General features: G+C 43.3%; 1 protein-coding gene across 8 annotated transcripts in view; it reads left to right on the top strand.

The window, feature by feature from the left end:
* The first annotated feature begins 3610 nt into the window (after window positions 1–3610).
* Window positions 3611–20100, top strand: part of EFR3A (EFR3 homolog A) — a 53942-nt gene continuing 37452 nt past the window's right edge. For 4 of the 8 annotated variants that reach the window (XR_006741531.1, XR_006741530.1, XM_036437539.2 and 1 more), the window contains exons 1-2: window positions 15279–15296; window positions 18459–18535. Coding sequence is in view for 1 of the 8 variants with exons in the window: in XM_036437540.2 (XP_036293433.1) it covers window positions 3837–3846; window positions 18459–18535 (87 nt within the window). In the remaining 7 variants the exon portion in view is untranslated. Of the gene's footprint in view, window positions 3847–15278; window positions 15297–18458; window positions 18536–20100 lie in introns of those variants that run through there. The other 4 variants (XR_004987867.1, XM_036437541.1, XM_036437540.2 and 1 more) reach the window with 3 other exon arrangements.

Here is a 20100-nt window from a genome sequence, read left to right as displayed (position 1 = left end):
AAGGCCAGTCTTGTTTGAGGACTACTGCCTTGCGCAGACTCAGAGAACATCGCAAGGGGATGGCTCTTGGCTTTGAAATTGAGGAGAATTAAGTGCAGAGAGGTCAAAGATGGTCAAAAGGCCAGGTAAGGGGGAAAGCAGGATTCAAATCCAGGTTTTCTACGTTCAAAGTCTGTTTTTTATGCCTCATGAGAACTGGAAAGCCCGGAGTCCCTAGTAAACATTGGCAGAAATAAAACGGACAAAAATGAAACAAAAAGGGCATATCACTGATATATTTAGGGAGAAAGAAAACTAAGCAACCAGAGCATCCAATTGCATCATTATGACCTCTGGGGAATGCACTTTGGGGAGAAGTGATTATTCTTACAGTTATTTCCTATCAACTGTACATCTGCTGGCAGTTACCTTTGAACAGTAAATTTTGTGCTAATTAAAAGTGAGCCATCTCAGCGCCTGATGTAGAAATTGGAACAAATACTGGACCAAATGGGAAGCAGAGCTATTTGGGGCAATTTGGGCTGAAAGCTAATGCTTTAATAGGATGTTGACAAGGATCTAATGTCATTTTAATGGATATTTTCAGGCAGACGACCTTTCTAGAGAAGGAATCGGGTGTCCCATCTCCGTGTGGCCACACACACTAGGCAAGGACAAGGGCTGGGCAGTGTGAGGACGGAGGGAGATGGAGAAAGCCCTGTTCCTGCCAGTTCCAGGTAAGCCTCAAGTGAGGAGCACTGGCACAGAGCAGATGTGTTTGCAAAAGCAGAAGTGGTCCAGCAGAGGCGAACTCTCTAGGATCGAGCACTAACCAAGGTGCTGAAACAGTCCTCTCAGAAGCTGGCAGGGTCGGGCAGACCCACAGGCAGAACTTGATCCAGGGAATTTGGATCAAGGCAGTCTGCATGGTCACAGTGTTACCAGTAGCCTATGTGTCCAGACTAGAAAAACACTTACGTGTGGTATGGATGACCCAACAATCATGGTGTTATCCTCCCTGCCTTTCAGCAGTCCTTCCTCACCATCGTCAGCTGCTGGTGTTTATTTCTGGCAACAACACAAAGGCAAGAGGCCAAGGGGATTAAAAAAATAAGAAGAACCAAATCCATTCTGGGCAGGACTGTATTATGGCCTCTGGGATTTGTGTCTTCTCTGACTAATGCCATATCCTCCCTTGGCTTCCGGGCACCGTGCCTTCTGGATCTCCTCTGATTCTGACCGTCTCTTTAGCTCCACAACCTCCCTCCCTCCTTCCTTGGCTTTCTCTGACTCCTGGCTTCAGACTCTGTCCCTGAGCCCAAGACTCCCAAATCTCCCACCTTGAGGTTTCTCTGTCTGCCTTCAGAATGGTGTGCCCAGCTCTGGTCACTGGAATGTCTAACCTTAATGCCATCCCAAACTTAATATATCAAAGAGAAACTCTCATCCTCTCTTCACGCCCACTTCCGAAAGCAGGGTTCCTCCCAACCTGTCTGGGGTTCTCCTAGGTTTCCTTATCCCAACCCTGGAGTTACACATCCAACAGATGCCTCGCTTTTGCTCCCAAGTAGCAGCCAACAAATCCCAGGGATTCTTCTGCAGTAAAATGCAGCTCTTCCCTTTTCTACAGCCACCACCAAGACTAGGCACCTAACACTCCCCTCTGTGTAAATATTGAGGCCTTCCCTCCACGCTGTCCACTCTGTGGAGCCCTCCCTCTGGTGATGTAATGCTAGATTCACAACTGTCCACATACAGAACCTAGAATGGCCTCTTCAAGGACAAATTCCAAGCTCGTCTGTAAAATCATTAACTATTTCTATTTTACCTGTTTTGTTTTTTTGTTTCCCTATTCATTGAGTGAATATGTACTTATATTTATATAGTTATTAAATTAACACTTTGTGGACCAGTAGTTTTATTGTTAGCTTTACCTAGTGGCCAGATAAGTTTCTATTGAACAAGTACAACAAACATTTTACATAAATATTAAAGGCATGCTTTAAAACTAACTACCTGTTGCATTTTGAAATTATTTATTACATGTTCTTACAAGCTAGTATCTTTTTAAAGTATGATACTTTGTAAAACACTGTGTACTACGAAGCGAGAATTCTCCTGACCATGTGATAATATGTGTCAGCCCCTTACTGTGGGCCAGGAAGAAATACATAAATATGAACAGAAAATGGGTTTCTGCCATTTTCTGAAAAGTGTATAGTCCAGTGGTAGAATGCCAACACTTAGGACAGTTTAGTTAGGATTCAAATGGAAAATTGCTCCAGTGGAGGCAAATGGAGGTCCTGAGAAAGTCCTGGGGAGAAACTGGGAGGGGTAAGGACTTGAGAGATAATGAAAACATGCAGGTGTGTTGGCCAAGTACTCTGTAGTTTGGCCTTTACCCTCAGCAAAACACTCCCCTCTGACCAGCTTCGATGACTCACTCTAACTTCCTCCACCCTCCTCCAGCCTCTGGAAGGACTTGCCAGGTCCTTGCTAATTCAAATTCTGCTTTCTTCTCAAGAAATTCAAAGTGAATCTCCCCCAAGCTCCTGGTGCTTTCTTTTTTAATTAATTATTTATTTATTTATTGGTGAGAGAGAGAGAGAGAGAGAGAGAGAGAGAGAGAGAGAGAGAGAGGGAGAGGCTTGTTGTTGCACTTATGCATTCATTTGTTGATTCTTGTACGTGTTCCTGACCTGGAATCAACCCACAATCTTGACTTATCAGGGAGTTATCTCCTCTTCTTTCAATGCTGCACAGGATCATTTCTTGACCAGAAGGTGGGCACTGCCTCCTAGGACAAAGGCAAGGCTCTTAGATTTACATGTGCATTTGAATCATGCTCCAGTGGGATTCAGCAGGTATAGCTCTGACTTAGAGATCTGGTTTAAACAGGTTCCCAGGTGATTCGTGCAAAAAAGGATCCCGAAGCACTAAGAGAGTTTCAGACCTCTGTGGCCTCCTTCTCCTTCTCCCCACAGGCTGCCCACAGCCCTCAGTGCCTAGCACAGTGCGGGGCATTGCTGAAGGCTCTGGCTCCAAGGGCCGCATCAGTTACCAATGACAGACACTTGGCGTGCCAAGAAAACCGGCTCAGCCGAGTGGAGTGCCGGCCCTCCCCAGAGGAGAGGAACTCCTGAGGCGTGAAAACCTCTCTGCCAGTCCCCAGCAGGGCAGGAGGAAATGACCTTTTCTGTGCTCTGCAAAAAGGCGCGGCCATCACCCTACATGACCTCTCAAAAGAAAAATGCCATCAGAGACTGCAGAAGGCCTGGCAAACTCAACAGCTCATAAAAGAAAAAACCCACAGGTAGGTATATAGGTAGGTAGGTAGGGATTCATGCACCGAAAGCAACCGTGCTTTTCCTCCCAAACATCTTAAACTGCAAGAAACAATATTGCTAATGCCCCTCGAATAAGGAGGATCCGTGAAAACGAATATCACCCAAACCCGCTAGGGTTTGACCACACACGAAGCTTCGCACTGCAGCTCTGGGCGCTCCCCTCCCCACGTGCCGCCTCCCCCACAGGCCCAGAGGCGATCGCTCGTGTGGGCGGGGCTCGGCCGAGCGGCGGGGGCGGGGCCTGGGCGTCGGCGGCGACGTGCTGACGTCAGCGCGTGCGGACGCCCAACGCGTCGTCCGGCGTGGAGCTGGGCCGGCCCAGGCAGCCGCGGCCGGCATCGCTGCGTGAGCTGCGGGTCGGCGTCCCTTGCCCCCGCCCTCCGGCCTCCGCCCCGGCCCGGCCCGGCCCCCGCGGCTCGGCGTCGGCGCGTCATGGTGCCAACGGCGTGACCTGCGCGGCCCCGCGGAGCCTGGGAGCGAGCGCCGCCGGCGAGCGCGGCTCGGGTCACCATGCCTACCCGTGAGTGGCCCGCCGGGGCCGGGGTCGGGCTGGGGCCGGGCCGGGGCCGGGGCCGGGGCCGGGGTTGGCGGGGGCCGAAAGGCTGCGGCCCGCGGGGGGCGCCCTCCGCGGGGCCGGGGCAGCGGGGCGGGGCTGGGAGATCCAGGAAGTGCCCCCGCCACCTGCCCAGTTAGTTTCGCTTCGGCTTCGGCTTCCGGGGGCGGCGCGAGCCCGTTGCACAGATGGGGAAACTGAGGCCGGGCGTTAAGGACGCAGGGCTGCTAAGATAAGGTGGCCAGACGCCCCGCTTTGGGCGGGACAGCCCCGATTGTTAACAGTGTGACGCGGGACAACATTGTTCAAAATCGGGACGTCTGGTCATCTTCTACCAAGAGGCAGGACGCGTGGTCACCAAGGCTAAGCCCTGGCCCCAGCCCTCTCCACAGCCGAGTGGAGCTGGGTGGACAAATGGGAGGGACCGCCGCCCCATCGCCTCCCCACTTCCTGGGGGTCCAGGCGCCGCCTGGTGGTGGGATGCTTCGGGCCCAAGTCCTCGCCACACGTTGGGGTGGTTGATGTAGGTGTTCTTTGGGGGAACCTGTTAGGGTCAGATGCCCCAAATTATGGCAGCGGGTCCACCTGATTGGATTCACCTGGCAGGTCATTAAAAACACTGTTGGGCCGAAACCGGTGTGGTTCAGTGGATAGAGCATCGGCCTGCGGACTGAAGGGTCCCAGGTTTGATTCCGGTCAAGGGCATGTACCTTGGTTGCGGGCACATCCCCGGTGGGGGGTGTGCAGGAGGCAGCTGGTCGATGTATCTCTCTCCTCGATGTTTCTAGCTCTCTATCCCTCTTCCTTCCTCTCTGTGAAAAATCAATAAAATATATTAAAAACAAACAAACAAAACAAAAAAAAACAAACAAAAAAACACCGTTGGTTGTAGGGGCTCCTCACCTGACACTTGGAATAATGTGATTCCAGAGTTTGGGCCCCAAAATCGCAAAGTCTGAAAATCACCGAATGGCGGGCGCATTTTGGGCGGTACCACCCGTGACCCATTTGAAAACGACCCCGTGGCCTAGTATGGTCTGGGGTGGAGAGGAAGCAGGGTTAGAACTGGAGTCTTTTCGGGCAGGGCTCCTTGGAGTGAGAGTTCTGCTCTGCAGAACCTTCCAGATGCTCTCCGGCTCATGCTCCTTGGCATTTGTAACCCCCACCCGTCCTTATTTGGGTGGACATATGGGATACCGGATTTCCACGCCGACCTCCGATGCGTGGTTTGTCTAGTGGTGGGTAAGGAGGAGTTATTATTCCCTGACATGAGAAAGGTCTGTGTGATTCTGTGGCAAACCTTTAAATAATGTTGATGTAAAGGCTGCTGCAACTCCTCGCAGGTGTGTGGGGAAGGTGGGTTTTGTTTTCGTTATACAGTGCTGTGTGGCCTTCACTCTTGTTCTTGGGTTTTATGTTTTTATTCCCCTGGATTGGAGGGTTATCGTCATCGTTGTTGTCACTTTGTTATTTTTGAGTTCATGTCACTCAGTGTGAGAAAGGTCAGCTGTGCTGATCTTTAGCTTTCGGAGGAAGCAAAAGGAAGAGGGTGAACACCTGTGCTCTGACAGTGAAGGCTGCTGGGAGGGATTCAGCGGTAAACACTGGGAGAACCCTGTGAGATGAAGCACAGTGCTGCTAATTATGTCCTAAGGTTATGTAGCTTCATAGAGTGGATATGGAAAACACGCTTCTTTTATTTTATTTTTTTTTTAATATATTTTATTACAGAGAGGGATAGTTAGAAACATCAATGAGAGAGAAACATGGACCAGCTGCCTCCTGCACACCTCCTACTGGAGATGTGCCTGCAACCAAGGTAATGCCCTTGACCGGATTCGAACCTGGGACCCTTCAGCCTGCAGGCCGATACTTTGTCCACTGAGCCAAACCAGTTAGGGCAACATGTTTCTTTTAAAAGCATGCAGAATGACGCACAGTTAGAACGCAGACTCCATGATCTGACTGGAAGACACGTAAAATGTTTATCATTATTCTTATCAATGTGTATTATGGTACAGTTTCTATAATTGCGCAAGAATTTGGTACCAATTGCTGGTACCCCTATGAAGTCAATAGTGTTCATCTTTTTCTTTCTGTGGCCAGCACCTCCCAAATTTCTGGGGTAGTGCAGTGGACAGTAGTGTGGTAAGGAATTCTGTGTGTAGAATACATTTCCAGCATGTTAAGTGCGTAAGCAGAGGTAGTGAAATGATTACTTTCTTTAGGGATGCTTTTAGGAAGAAAACACTCTCCAAATAAGCTAACTTTTGCCAAAAGGAGTTAAGAGCCTCTTTTATAAACCTAACCAGCTCATCCTCAAGGGTTTTGTGAAATAAAGGCGATCTTTTATGTCGAGTGCAGGTGTTGGAGATGATTAGTATGGTCTCCAGACTGTAATTCTGAAAGTGACATTTGCTCCAAGTCACAGGATTATTCTGCTCTTGCTCTTTGGTTACTTGTGTGGAATATGGATGCTCTCAGTGATGAGTAGAATCCAAAGGAGCATGGAATAATACCCTTGAAGGCTGAGCACTTGCATATCTCATGAGTGTTAACAGGAGCACGATTGCAGGTATTATAGTTGGGAAAGCTATAGACCGCAGCGGTCACCAGCTGTTGGTCCGTGGACCACTGGGGTCCCTGAGGTCTGAAAGGTTGGCAACCACTGCTCTAGACTCTTCTTCAGAAAGCACTCCCTGCGAGGATGCCTGACAGAAGCTGCTGTGCACAGGAGCCATTAACAGTCAGTAAGCACAGATTTCAAGACTGTTCCATGAGCCATTTTCTCAGACCTTAATTTGGCACATCATTTCTCTAAAACCTTTTATTTCATCCTCCCCCCTTCAGAGGATCATTAGGAAACATTTTGATCTTTAAGATTTTCAAAGCTTGACTCAGAATTTTAGTGGGAGAAAGGTTAGAGCTTATTAACTCATCCGTTTTATTTTTATTTTGCTTATCAAGGCACTGAGCCTCAGTAAGTTTCAGTAACCTGACTGAGGTCACAGGTGCAGGAGAAGCAGGACTTGAGCACAAATCTGGGCCCTGTAATTCATAACCACAAGGAGCACATATTACAGGCGTGGAGCCTTCTGTGTTTGTTCATCGCCTCTCCCTCTCTCCACCCTCCCCACTCACTATCAGTATGTGCTGCCAGAGTTAGAGTTGAAGAATTTCCTTTCTCACAGTGACCTTGGCTTAACACTACTGTGGTTACTATCAGATCTCATCTCTTAATCTGCCCCCGCTTACGGGACCACGGGCCGCATTTCTGATGATGTGGATGGTGGGAGATAAGTCTGGAGATGGAGATGGGAGCCAGAATTTGAAGGACTTTATATGTCATGCAATGAATTTGACTAATGTTGGGTTTATGTTGTCACAATCACAGTTAAAGGATCTGTTTTTGTCCATCAGTTTATATTCATTTCATTCCCAAATGAGTGAGAGCATGTGATATTTATCTTTCTCTGACTGGCTTATTTCGAATAGCATAATGTTCTCCAGCTCCATCCATGCTGTTGCAAATGGTAAGGATTCCTCCTTTTTTACCGCAGCGTAGTATTCCTTGTGTGGATGTACCACAGTTTTTTAATCCACTCATCTGCTGATGGGCACTTAGGCTCTTTCCAAATCTGAGCTATGATAAATTGTGCTGCTATGAACATGGGGGTGTATATATCCTTTCTGATTAGTGTTTCTTGTTTCTTGGGTACATTCCTAGGAGTAGGATCACTGGATCAATGGGAGTTCCATTCTTAGTTTTTTGAGAAGAGGCCAAGGCAGGAGAGATGGCAGAAGTTTAAGTTGGCACAACCATTTTGGGAATCACTTGGCAGTATTTTATCCAGTGCTCTGATGATGCTTCTATCCATCCCATTCCCAGTCATTTCTTTCACTTTGGACTCTATCTTTTAGAAATGATTAAAAATAGACTACACCAGGTTTCTGCACTGAGTCGTCTAGCACTGTAATATTTATAAACTAGCAAAACCCCAGAAAATTCAGTATCCAATAATGGGGATGTGCTACACATTGACTATAGCCCATCCTTACAATAAAATATGTAACCATTGAAAATTATACTGTGAAGGTGCTGGGATAAGGAGTTATTTTAGTTCCTCTTCCGTAATTTGTGTTTTCCAGATTGTCTACAGTTAGCATTTATTCTACAACCAGATGCTTAAGATTTTTTTACAACTTTAACATAATTTTTGCAAAATTTTTATAATCCTTTCAAAAAACCGAAGTGAAACATTAAACTCTTACCTTGATCTGGCTCTTCGTTTAGCCCATAGAAAAGAATTTTGGGACTGATCAAACAGTGTGGACTGATTGTGTGGCTTAGGACAGGAGCAGTGAACGTCCAGCCTGCGGGCCATAAAGGCCTGTAAAATCATTTAGTCTGGCTCTGCCAAGGCATTCGGGGTGAGTTAATTACATGGTTGACCAAATGTAACAGGCTAATTTTTGTTATAATTTTGTATGGCCCATGAATGATGTTATAAATATTCAAATGGCCCTTGGCAGGAAAAAGGTTCCCCACCCCTGGCTTAGGAGAACAGTGCATTTGCTGTCTTGCCAGAAATTGCAAAATTCTTTGAATGACTTTAAGCAATGGTTGGTGAATTATGTTGTTCCTGGATAGAAAGTAAAATAATGGGGCTTTTTTCTTATCATTGGTATTTATTCTGAAAGGAGAAAGATTATTTCTGATTATTATTTTGCTACAGGCCCAGTGTATGATATTCATGCACTCTCCCAGTTTAGAGCCCTTGAGGGATGTCCAACTAGTGGCTTAGGCCCACTCCCGCCAGCGGTGAGCCCAGCTCAGGGCTTCTGGCTGAGTGGCGCTCCTCCTGTGGGAGTGCACTGACCACCAGGGGGCATCTCCTGCATTGAGGGTCTGCCCCCTCATGGTCAGTGCACATCATAGCAACTGGTCATTCTGCCGTTAGGTCATTTTGCATATTAGCCTTTTATTATGTAGGATGAAACCTAGAATAGTGGTCTCCAAACTCATTAGTCAACAGAGCCAAATATCAACATACAACAATTGAAATTTCTTTTGAGAGCCAAATTTTTTAAACTTAAACTTCTTCTATTGCCACTTCTTCAAAATAGACTCACCCAGGCTGTGGTATTTTGTGGAAGAGCCATACTTAAGGGGCCAAAGAGCCACATGTAGCTCTCGAGCCACAGTTTGCCGACCACGGCCTTTGAAGGTTGAGATAATCATTATTTTAGTGGGGAGTTCGTAGGGTTCTCTTTCTTTTTGTGGAGTGATTGTGTGCTGTGGAATGAACACAATTCTGAGGAAGCACGATAACAGAGTGAATGTTAATATTCCCTCCTATGATTAATATGTCAGACTTGTCAAAACTCTTATCATTCGTGCTTGCCAGCTTCATTCAGTTCTTGCAACGAGCCTGCTCTCACTTCTGCTCTGAAGCACACAGGCACTACTGTTACGTTTCCTCTTTCCATGTAGGCTGTCTTATCCTCTTTTTTGCATATTTATTAACTGCTTGCTAATTCTAAGTATTATTAGGTAGCAGCATTCTAATTTTTATTAAAGAAGGCTTCACAATTCAGGTTTTTTTCATTGTACCCCTGAATTGCTGTATTTTAAAATAAGGCATTAAACCTTCTGCTCTGCAGTCTTTGACAGGACCTCTGCCCTCCTAAATGCCATTATTTTTTGTTATTGTTCTTAGTTGGTGAGTTATTCACTGTTCCTTTTCCTTTCATTACCTGAACTGCAGCAGTTTTCCTGGATTGTGCTAACTGCTCTTCGCACCCCTGCTATTTAATTGGCTTTTTTTGTGTCTTGGCAATTTGCTGCAAAGTTCTCCATGCTGTGGTTGCAGTTAACTTTAAATGGTTTTAAGTGGGTCTCACTCCCGCTGGGCAGAGAAAATGAGATATGAAGTGTGCATGTTTGCCATTGTCAGTGACCTGGGGCCACACAGACTTTGCAGGAGGAACTGGGCCAGCTCAGTTCTGACCTGGAAGTGGGAAGGAGCGGCTCATTTGTGACATCTGACTTCCGCTGACTTACGGACTTAGTTAGAAGTAAGTTTACTAGCTGTTGGAGCCGTTAAATGAAAAGCATTACTGCTCTCTTTGTTGCCATCTTGATAGGTTAAAGGCTGAACAACTTTAAAACTCTGTCCTGGGCTTCCAGGAACATTAGGGAAGGGTGAGCAGAGTTTTTGCAATTTTAGATTAAATTTTAATCTAAAATTTTAATCTACAATTGCACTGCTAACAATTTGAGAATTTGCTAACAGTGAAATACTTTCTAAAATCAATCCTTTAAAATTTTTAAGAATAAATACGTTTTTTAAATTGCAGTAATAAAATGAAGGCTGCAACTGTGCGCAAAGTCCCAGGTTCGTTGTGTGTAATGCTGCGGAAAGTTGCTGTGTTTTTTCTTCCGTGAATTGGGAGTGTAAGTCTTGACATTGAAATTGGGGAAAGTTTAGTAATACGTTGAAATCTTAATGGTAGCACCACATTTTGGTTTATGATTCACTTAAGAACATTGACTAGAAAAGATTGGATTGCCTAACAAAAACTCAATTACTAACTGGCCATGGTGTGTGTGTGTGTGTGTGTGTGTGAGTGTTTTTAAAGAATCCTTGAAAATTTCAAGATGTCTTAGGCTTTTGACTTTGTTACCTACGTCTTGAGTAAGGAATGAATACAAAATGTTTCTGACCTTTAGTTAGAAGTTTGAGGAGACTGTATATCCAGCATTGAGCCTGGAAAGTTTAAATTAGTAATTTAATATTTTTAAATTAAACCTTTTACTTAGCTTGGCTTACTCAGTAAGTGCTAGGTTATATTTGCTATCTTCAAACTTTGGATAGAAAAATAACTTAAAAACACACATTCTGTTCAGAAACATAGAGTGCTACCTATCTTTTTCTTTAATGTTTGAGCAGAAAACTTAATCTTCTCCACTCAAATGAGAGTCTTTAACATATGCCATAGAAACTGTGGACATTGTGGAATCTATAAGAAGGATCAATGCTGTTGGTGTATTAAATGTATTTGTTCTAAAAATAATTTTGGGAGTCGTAAACACCCCCACAAATTTAACACTTTTGTTACTCTCTAACTAATTAGAAAATAAATTTTTTTAAAAATTTAAGTATTTGAGGAATTTTATAGGTGTTTTTAATTTTGCCTGAAATAACTCGTACCCATCTTGCGAAATATTCAGATGATTTTAAAATTTTATTCATTTTTAATTTTGAAATAATTATCGATTAATAGGAAGTTACGAAAAAGAGTATCCAGGTAGGTCCCTTCATTCTGTCCCAGTAGTAATATCTTGTGTAACTGTAGTACAGTATCAGAGCAGAAAATTGACATCGGTACTGTCCACAGAGCTTACACAGATTTTATCAGTTTTATGTTGCTCACATACTTTAAAAACACACACAGTTACATAAGGAAAAAATGTGATTCCATTTGCATTTCTCAGTAGTGCTACTGACATCATCATAAATGACATTTAGTTAATATTTTATCTATTAAATAAACAAGGGAGTCATATGCTATTTCAGTTTTCAATTCTGTCTCGTGAAATCACTTACCTCTGGAGCCTGGGACACAGGAACACTGTCCTCCCTCCAGGACGGCACCTGCCACGTCTGAAGAGGAGGGCACCCAGGCCCGGGACATGGTCCTGGGAGTACCGGGAGCCACGTGCTCCGCCCTCACATTGGTGGGGACAGGATGGGAGCACGGCTCTGTCCTGGTTGCAGCTCTGGTTTCTGTGTCATCCACTGGCTGGCTTCTTCCTTGTTTTGTGAGCTAAGCCAACATCAGTTGAAATGAATAGAGAATTGCATTTTCTGAGTTTAATATTTGCAGTAATTTTTTTCATATGATCCCAGAAGGCTTTTTACATGCGATCTTTCAGAATATATTTCCTTGGCCAGATGATTCTACATTTTGTTGCTCTTGTCCTTGTGTTACTCCAAGTAATACTTACTTTTTTTCAGTTAAGTATGATGTACACAGTAAAGTCAAATTTAAGTCTAAGATCTATAAATTGATTTTGTAAGGAGCAGACTATCTAATACATACTGTTATATTAAAAATTGTAAGAGTGGGAAAGAAACATGTGGACTATACATCAGACACTAGGTGACTGAAGGAAGTGTTTCTTCTGTAGACAGTAACTCAGAGTAGTTTCCAACAGTTGTGGTTAGCCAGGAATTAGAATCCAGTAGGAAGGCCATCCTTTCAGACAGAACTGGAGCTTTTATTCCCTTTATTCGTTGTCATCCTCTTTTCCATAAAGGGAATAAAGAGGGTGGGAATAAAGATCCAGCAGTGAAACTGAGAATGAATGGAGGGGAGGGATAGAATTACATGTGGAAAGAACCGGGTAATAGAACACTTCTCTAATGGATTACAGTCCCTTTAAAAGGAATACTTTCCTGAAGATAAGACTATTTTTGTTCCTGTGTCTTTGACCCCCTATCTAATTAGTTACCAAACCCTTTCGATGCTAAATTTGTGCCGCCTCCCATGTTCCTTCCTTTCTAAGCTCTGGGTCATTTGGCTTTTTTACATGCCAAGTTAGTGATGCTTGGTTGTTCCATCTGACCATAATTCTCTGTCCCCAGCTTCTCCTTATGTTCATTCTACTCATTTTCCAGGGGGCCTCCAGCTTAGGCCCGTGTCCTCCCTAAAACCTCTCCGCACTCAAGCTGCAGGTGCTTTCTCTCCTCCGAACTGTGGCCTTCCGCCTGGTGGTCCACTTGACATTGGACATCTCTTGTCCTCCTCTCTGAACTGTGGCGCTTATGGCTTGTGGTTCACTTGATGTTGGACATCCCTTGTCTTCAAACATTGTCAAAATGTTATTGTAAAATGCAATTATTAAACTTTAGCCTTTTCAAATAGATCCTTTTAGACCCCCCCATAGTCTTAACACAACGTCCTGTACACATGTGTTAAAGTCCAGGAACAACAACCATAGTACAGGCTTTATATATGAATATGGTATGTATACATATTTATATCTTCAGTATTTGATACTTGGGAGGGCTGTGTGTGAGTGGGACTGTAATATGCTAAATCCTTTTAATAGAATGAAACGAATGTATTGTTCTGGTACTAACTTTATGAGTAATTTGACTTTTAATTATAACCTTGAAGGGAATATATGTGATGCACACTCTTAAAGGGTTTTGGACACTACAAGCTAGAATCTTGGAAGTGATGCATTTTTAAAATCTAATAGAGAAAAAGAACCAGCCTGTCTCTTTTCACCTTGATTATTGATTACTGACTGGCCTAAAAATAAACCATTAATTGTTTAAACTGATTCAGTTGACATTGTCATCTTTACATCAGAGAAATCATATTGTTCTGGCATTTATTTAGTGGACAGTATACTTTTTTGTCATTATTTTGATTCTTACAGCACAAATTAGAGCAGATATTAAATTCATCTTATCTATCGGTGAACTTTAGGTCTGCATTCATTTAGCAAAGCAACATTTTTTAAATAAGTGTCTGGATATTTCATACATGTACAACATGAATAAGATAAGATAGGGGCTTTATGTTGGAGTATCTTATGTTCTAGTGGTAAAGTCAGATATATATATATATATATATATATATATATATACACACACACACACACACACACACACATATATATATATATATATATATACACACACACACACACACGCACACACACACAATAAATTGTTACAAATGTTATAGTAGAACTATGCATGAAGGGCTAAAACCCTATTTAAAAGTATGACATTTAATGAGCCCTAAAAATGTCAATGAATTCCTAATACATTACAATTTAGAATTAATTAAGGTGACACAATTACTATGTATCCAATAGAAGGTATAGATACTGTTATTTTCTGCTCTTAAAGATCAACCTGATCCAAAGTCGTACAGTTGATTCCCATGCTGGGATCTAAGCATTCTTCAGGTCCAGTGACAGTGCTGGCAAGTTATTTTTATTTCGAGGATAATTTTATACAAGTACCCAGTGCTATAGTGGTATTTAATAACAGGCATTAATAGACTAATAACAGTTTAATAGTGCAGACATTAATATTTCAGTTAAATTTAAATTATCATTGAGTAATATAGTTATTCAAAGTATAAGTAGTTTATTTTTATTGTAAAAGGGTCTTTATTAATTACCCAAACCCCTACTTCCAGAATTGCATAGGAAAGCAAATGTCATCACAGATTCGAAGTACATACTGATGGACTAGCCACGTACAGTGACGCAGAATTCTTCCAGAACCTTTGGGTGCCCAGGTGCCTGATCCATCCCAGGAGGATTTCCGCGCCATTCCTCAAATCCTCTTATGGCTGGCTCTGTTAGGACAGGTTAGAAATTCTAAACCTTACCATCAAGGGGAAGGTGTTAGAGGCGAGGGCTAGGGGACATTGGTGAGTCCCCATGGATGTGGTATTAGGGGAGCTAGGAGGAAACTTGTCTTGGGGGGTTTAAAAAAGAAATGGTTAAAAATAAAAAATAAAGAATTGGTTAACAGGAATATGCAAATTTTACTAAAAAATATTAACCCATTTTAAGTGAATTCTACATTGTAGGAAATTTTAATTTTAATTTAGAACTCATAACCCTGAGCAGCAGGTAGAAGGGTTTTTCTGTTTATTGAACAGCTTGCCCCATAAGCCTGCACTTTGGGGGATCATAATTTTTTTATTTCCAACGCTGGCCCGGTTGCATTTTCTCCCAGCTTCGTTATTCCACTTGGCACTTGGTGATTCTCCTCCCGAGTGCACCGTTAGCCGGGCTCCGACGGCCACGTGCTCCGGGGTGCAGTGGCGCCTCTGTCCGGGCGGATTAGAGGTGAAGGGAGAATTCCTGTTGCTCGGACTTGCCAGTTGCTTCGGGCTTTCGGTGATGTGCGTAGGCCATTTTGTTCCTTGGAAAAGAGTATTGGGAAGAGGTCAGAAGTAGGAAGAGGGCGGTTAAAGGAATGCTTTAAGGAATACGGGCTTAAGAACTTGTATTTTCTTACTTGAACTTTATGAAAATCTGCTTTTCTTCAACTAGCAGTACCAATACTTGAATGCCGTCCTGCTGACGCCGCTTGGCCCTGCTGGCGGAATCCGATAAAGAGATTATCAAGTTCTCGATAGCTTTACCTTGAAGTCAGTCACCAGCCGGGGAAGTTCCATTACGCTGGTGCCTCTGCTAATCGATTCCAGTAAAGTGAGCCGGCGCTTGCTGCCTGCAGCGGGCAGAGGACGGACGGAGCAGGGAGCTCGGCGAGTCCCCGCCAGCATGAGAGACTACGTCCCGGTCCCCGCTGCCGACCTCGAGAAGCCCTACGAGCTGCCTCCGGCCCGGGAGTCCCCCGCGCTCCTGTGCCTGCGTAGGTCCAGCGGTCCCCGTCGCTCTTCTTGTGATGCTTGTGTGTTCAGTATCCTCTTCTTTCTAGTAGCCGGTAGTTACTTCTTTTGTGATTATTGCCATAGTCCTTTAAACCTTATCTTCAGTACGGTCTCATTTTATAGAAACCCGAGTGAACTGGGATATTTCAAACCCGGTTTTATATCTCTATCGTAGGAAGTTCTTCAGTCATGCTCAGTGGTCAGGGGGTGTTTTGTTTTGTGTGTGCGGAGTCTTGTGGAGAAACTTGATGTGATCTTTATTGTCTTGCACAGAAGTGCATTCCTCATCTGGTAGACACATTCCTGCGTGTGTGTGTTCATTGGTCGTGGTATGTGGAGTGCTCAGATGTCTAAGGAATTTAGAAGTTGTTCAGCACTTGCATGTAGTGGGCAGTGAGCCTCTGGAGGCATCAGAGATGTTGGAATCTCAGCTCCTCTCCTTGCCAACTGTGATGGGACCAGTGGTGCCCTGAGCCTCGCCCCTCATTTGCCAGAGGATAGTGACCAGCTCTGCGAGCATGAGCAAAGCCAATGAAAAAGCTGGTATGTGCGCGGGCCAGCCCTGCACCCATGTCCAGGGCAGCAGGTCCCGGGCCGGGTGCGGAAGTTATGGAAGCTTTGTGAGTCCCATGTGAACTGGTTGGGAGCTTTAGGTGGTTGCTGTACATCAAGGGTTTGCCATTGTAGGGAATACTTGCTCAAGGGTCTCAATACCTGTAATGCTTCTCTCACTGCACTGCCAGGAATAGCGAGCATTTTATTGACTGCTTATTGTATGTTACACCCTTCATAAGAACATCATATGTAATTGTATTTATTTCCCAGTAGATTGGAAAAATGCATGGTTATACCTATGTAACTATTGTGGAAGTGAATGAGAAGGGAAAGTAACCTGCCCACCCCAGGTCTGTCTGTCTGTCTCCAGGGCCCATGCCCTTTAACCCCATGCTGCCTATTTGGCATTGTGCCTTTTTATTCAGCTGTCTCCCTCAGTAGAGCTAAGATTTCTGAAATTAGGAACTGGATAATGTGTGTATCTTAAGTTCAGACTTTTTGATGCTTCTTTAAACTAAAAGCAATTTATAATATCAAAGAGTGTCGTAACTGACACTTCATAATGTATTGAGAATCCTTAACTACTGAGCATAATGGAACTCACCATCCTGATGGAAATGGGAAGCCCTGAGGCTTGTTTTTAGCCCCTTTGCTGTGACAGCGATCTGAATTTACTGTTTGGCCTCAGATCAGTGTTAGCAAAGTGTCTATTTTCTTACCAGACTGTCATCTCCTTTCAGTGTAGCAGTGCCTTGGCTAGGGCTTAGTGCCCTGTGAGAAGTTTGGTTTTAAGTTATTTCAGTGCCTTAACATTTATCTGAAGTATATTTGTGTTACGTATAGTGAACACAGAAATCTGACTTTGGCTTATTTGGCTATTACCCTTGATTTTCTTTGTAATAATCAGACCTGTGTTTTGATTTTGGACTCTAAAAAGAGTGCAGGTGTTTTTGGTGTTAATTAATATGAAGGGGGGAAAAAATCCCCTAATGCACTCCGGCATTTGTTTTTCCTTCTATTAAAGTAAAAAGCATCCTAAACAATGAATAGCATTTTATATTATTTGCCTAAGTACACACTGCTGAGTTATTCACTGTTTTTTTGTTTGTTTGTTTTTGTTTGTGTGTTTTTTAATGGCGGTTTATAAACTCAGGGACAAGGAGCTTGTGTCTTTCATGCTTTCCTGTATCTTTGGCGTCTAGCATGAAACCACATAGTGGGTGCAAATGAAATATGTGGCAGTTGAGTGATTTGACCACTAATATCGTGTGTTGTGGAAAGAGCCTGGGCTTGTAGAATTAGATATTGGGTTCTCACCAGCCACTGCTGTTGAGAGAATTACGTGGTCAGTTCTGCTGCAATTACAATACCTCACTAGTTTGTGAGTATGTTAAATAACGTATGCATTATTTATGTGTATAAGTTTGTGCATGCATGTTTTATGATTTCTGAAGATGCCGTATGAATCTTAACTGGCCTGCTTTCACATTACTTTTCATGGCTTCACTCTGCTGTACATCTGGACCTTGTCTGGCCCTGTGCTGGGCACTCGGCTGATGGGTATGACTGCATGCGGGAACGATGTAGACTTCGAGAGCAGAGGGAGATCTGGACAAGTCTCTTGCATAACGTTACTTGATAAGAGAGTAGCAGATGTCTACTTAGATACGAGTTCTTTTAACTTGTTGCTCAAGTGTTCCCTCATCCCATACTTTGGTTTTTAAATACATACAAATGCCCACTTATACAGCGATACATATATCCCAGTTTCATCAGTTATTAGAATAAATTTATAATGATTCAGGACCAATATTGCTATTAAGTTATTGGTTTGCAGAACAAGAAAACTGATCCTTCCCACTTACATAGTTCTTCCAGAGAGCAGATTGCTTTCCCTGGGGCCATGTAGGAGCTTGAGTTAAAGAATTGGAATGAGCCCAGGGCTTCTGGATCCAGACCCCTTGCTCCTTCTAAGACACCAACAACTGAGACTTGTACAGCAGCCTTTGAGGGCTTTTAAAAATTCCTGGACTCACCTTTGAGCTTGTTTTCCCATCTATGTGTTCCTTATATGATCATTATGTAGATACAATATTCACTACTATGACCAGCTGCTCTAGGAGAGAACTATCATTTTAAGACCACCGTGGCCTGAGCTGAGTGGATTGGTCAGCAGGGGAGTTTGGGGGGGTTTGGAGTGTAAGGGATGTGAAGAGTAATATGAGATGAGATCTGAGAAGAGGTAGAGGAGGTACAAATTATGTAATTGCTTTATAGGATGAAGTTGGCAGGTGTTGTGTGTATATGTGTGTACATTTACACACACGCTCCTAAACAATTTGGTCTGGAACTTTGGAATAACTCATTAGTATATTCATCTTGACCTGGTGTCTTTGGAGAGGGGAGAAGAATTTAACTTTTTCATTTCTTAATCAATAATTGAATTTGCATACTTTATTTTTTGTTTGTGGCATTTTGAACTTTCCCCTTTATTTTAAAGAACCCATTAAAATGCAGAAGCTTAGTTTCTGAGTCCATTTACAATATGAATAACACGGTACTCTGTGCTCTTATTCTCTTTTGAACAGGAGTGTGTTGCTGCTGTTCTGCTTTGCGTCCTCGCTACAAACGCCTGGTGGACAACATATTCCCTGAAGACCCAAAGGTAATTTGATCCACATCTACTGTCCTTTTCTTTGCTGCCATCCTTACTCTGCTGACCTTCCTAAGGGGTCCCTAATTTCATTTTTCTACTTTTACTCCTGAATCTCACCATGTACACTACTATTTTATACTTCTCCTTTTTCTTTAAAATGCCTGCTTGTCGAATTTTTAGATCCTTCTCATAGATTAGGCATGACTTTGAAATGGTGGATAGGTGATATTCTTTGTCTCCATAGCTCCTGAATTTAAGTAATACTCATCAAAATGTTATGAACTGGTGCCAGGTTATTTGTATAAAATGCTAGGACTGTATCTGGGAACACAGACATGGCTCTGCTCTCCCCACACTCCTAGACAAGTAAATTGGCAGTTACAGTATGGCATGAAAGCGACAGGAAGCACAGGGGGTGCTGCTTGAGTGGGTTGGAATGGCCGCTGATTTGGGTTTGGGAAAAGAAAGGCTGAAGGAAATGAAGCAAGAATAAATGAAGCAAAGACTCAAAGAATAAGCAAGAATAAATGAAGCAAAGACTCAAAGAACACAGTTTTGAGAAGAGAGTTGAGATGTAAAGTAAGAACCCTCTGGGCGAGTTTGTCCTCCTTGTACTGAAATTCTTGTAAATTTTTTATAAAAGTCACTTTACTGTGGAAGATTACTGGTTTTAAGCAACTGGGTTTAGTTTAAATTTTCCAAGACTTTTTTAGACTTGTGTTAATGGACATGAATAAAAATTGTTAACATGTGTCTGATTTCCAGAATTTGTTTTATTTTAAAATGTAGCCAACTATAGAAACCTTTTGGATATCTTAACATTAATTTACATATCTCAAGCTATATCTCATTTTTAGTCAAATCTAATTTAAACATTCAACTATTGAGAGGAGGCTAATCAGTTAATGCCACTGGCAGCCAGATACTCTGCATAATGTGTGGCATATAAAACCCTCAGATGTGGTTCCTGCCTGTAAGGAGCTTTCTATCCATTGATGTAGAGCAAAACAGACTAAATAGTAAGTCCCGGTGCGTTATTCAGAAAGTGGAGAAGTTATGTGAAGCAGGTGGTATTTTCCCCCAGAAAGCAGGGGAGGCATCACTGGGCTGGCAATCTCTGGGAAGCTTTCTCAGAGAAATGAAAAGAAAGCTTTGTGAGCTCTGCAGGATGTACACCATCTGGAGAAGTCGAGGTTAGTCTCTTTGTTGCAAGTGATGGGCCCTGTGAGAGAAAAGGCATGGGAAAGCAAGAGAGAGGCACATTTGGGATCAAGAGCCTTCAAATTGTAGAGTGTTGGGTGGTAATTATGTTTTGCACAATTTCTGATTGGAAATTCCAGTAATGTTATTTAATGGGCTGAATATTCAGATCATTTCTCTCAGTCGTCTGAGACAAATGGTTACTAAAGATGAGGTGGAGGCCAGATACAGAGGAATGGGATTGACAGGCAGGCTGTCTGCTTTATGCACTTTTACTTGTGGGTGGGGAGGGAGCTTTGAAAACTTGACCATGGGAATGATGACAGATAACTTAGAGAGTGATTACAGAAATAATATTTACCAAGTATTTAGAT

This window comes from Pipistrellus kuhlii, unplaced genomic scaffold (genome assembly GCF_014108245.1).
Source record: "Pipistrellus kuhlii isolate mPipKuh1 unplaced genomic scaffold, mPipKuh1.p scaffold_m20_p_14, whole genome shotgun sequence".
In the NCBI taxonomy this organism is placed as follows: domain Eukaryota; kingdom Metazoa; phylum Chordata; class Mammalia; order Chiroptera; family Vespertilionidae; genus Pipistrellus; species Pipistrellus kuhlii.
The sequence above is the reverse complement of the archived record's forward strand: the minus strand, read 5'-3'. Positions and strand labels throughout refer to the sequence as shown.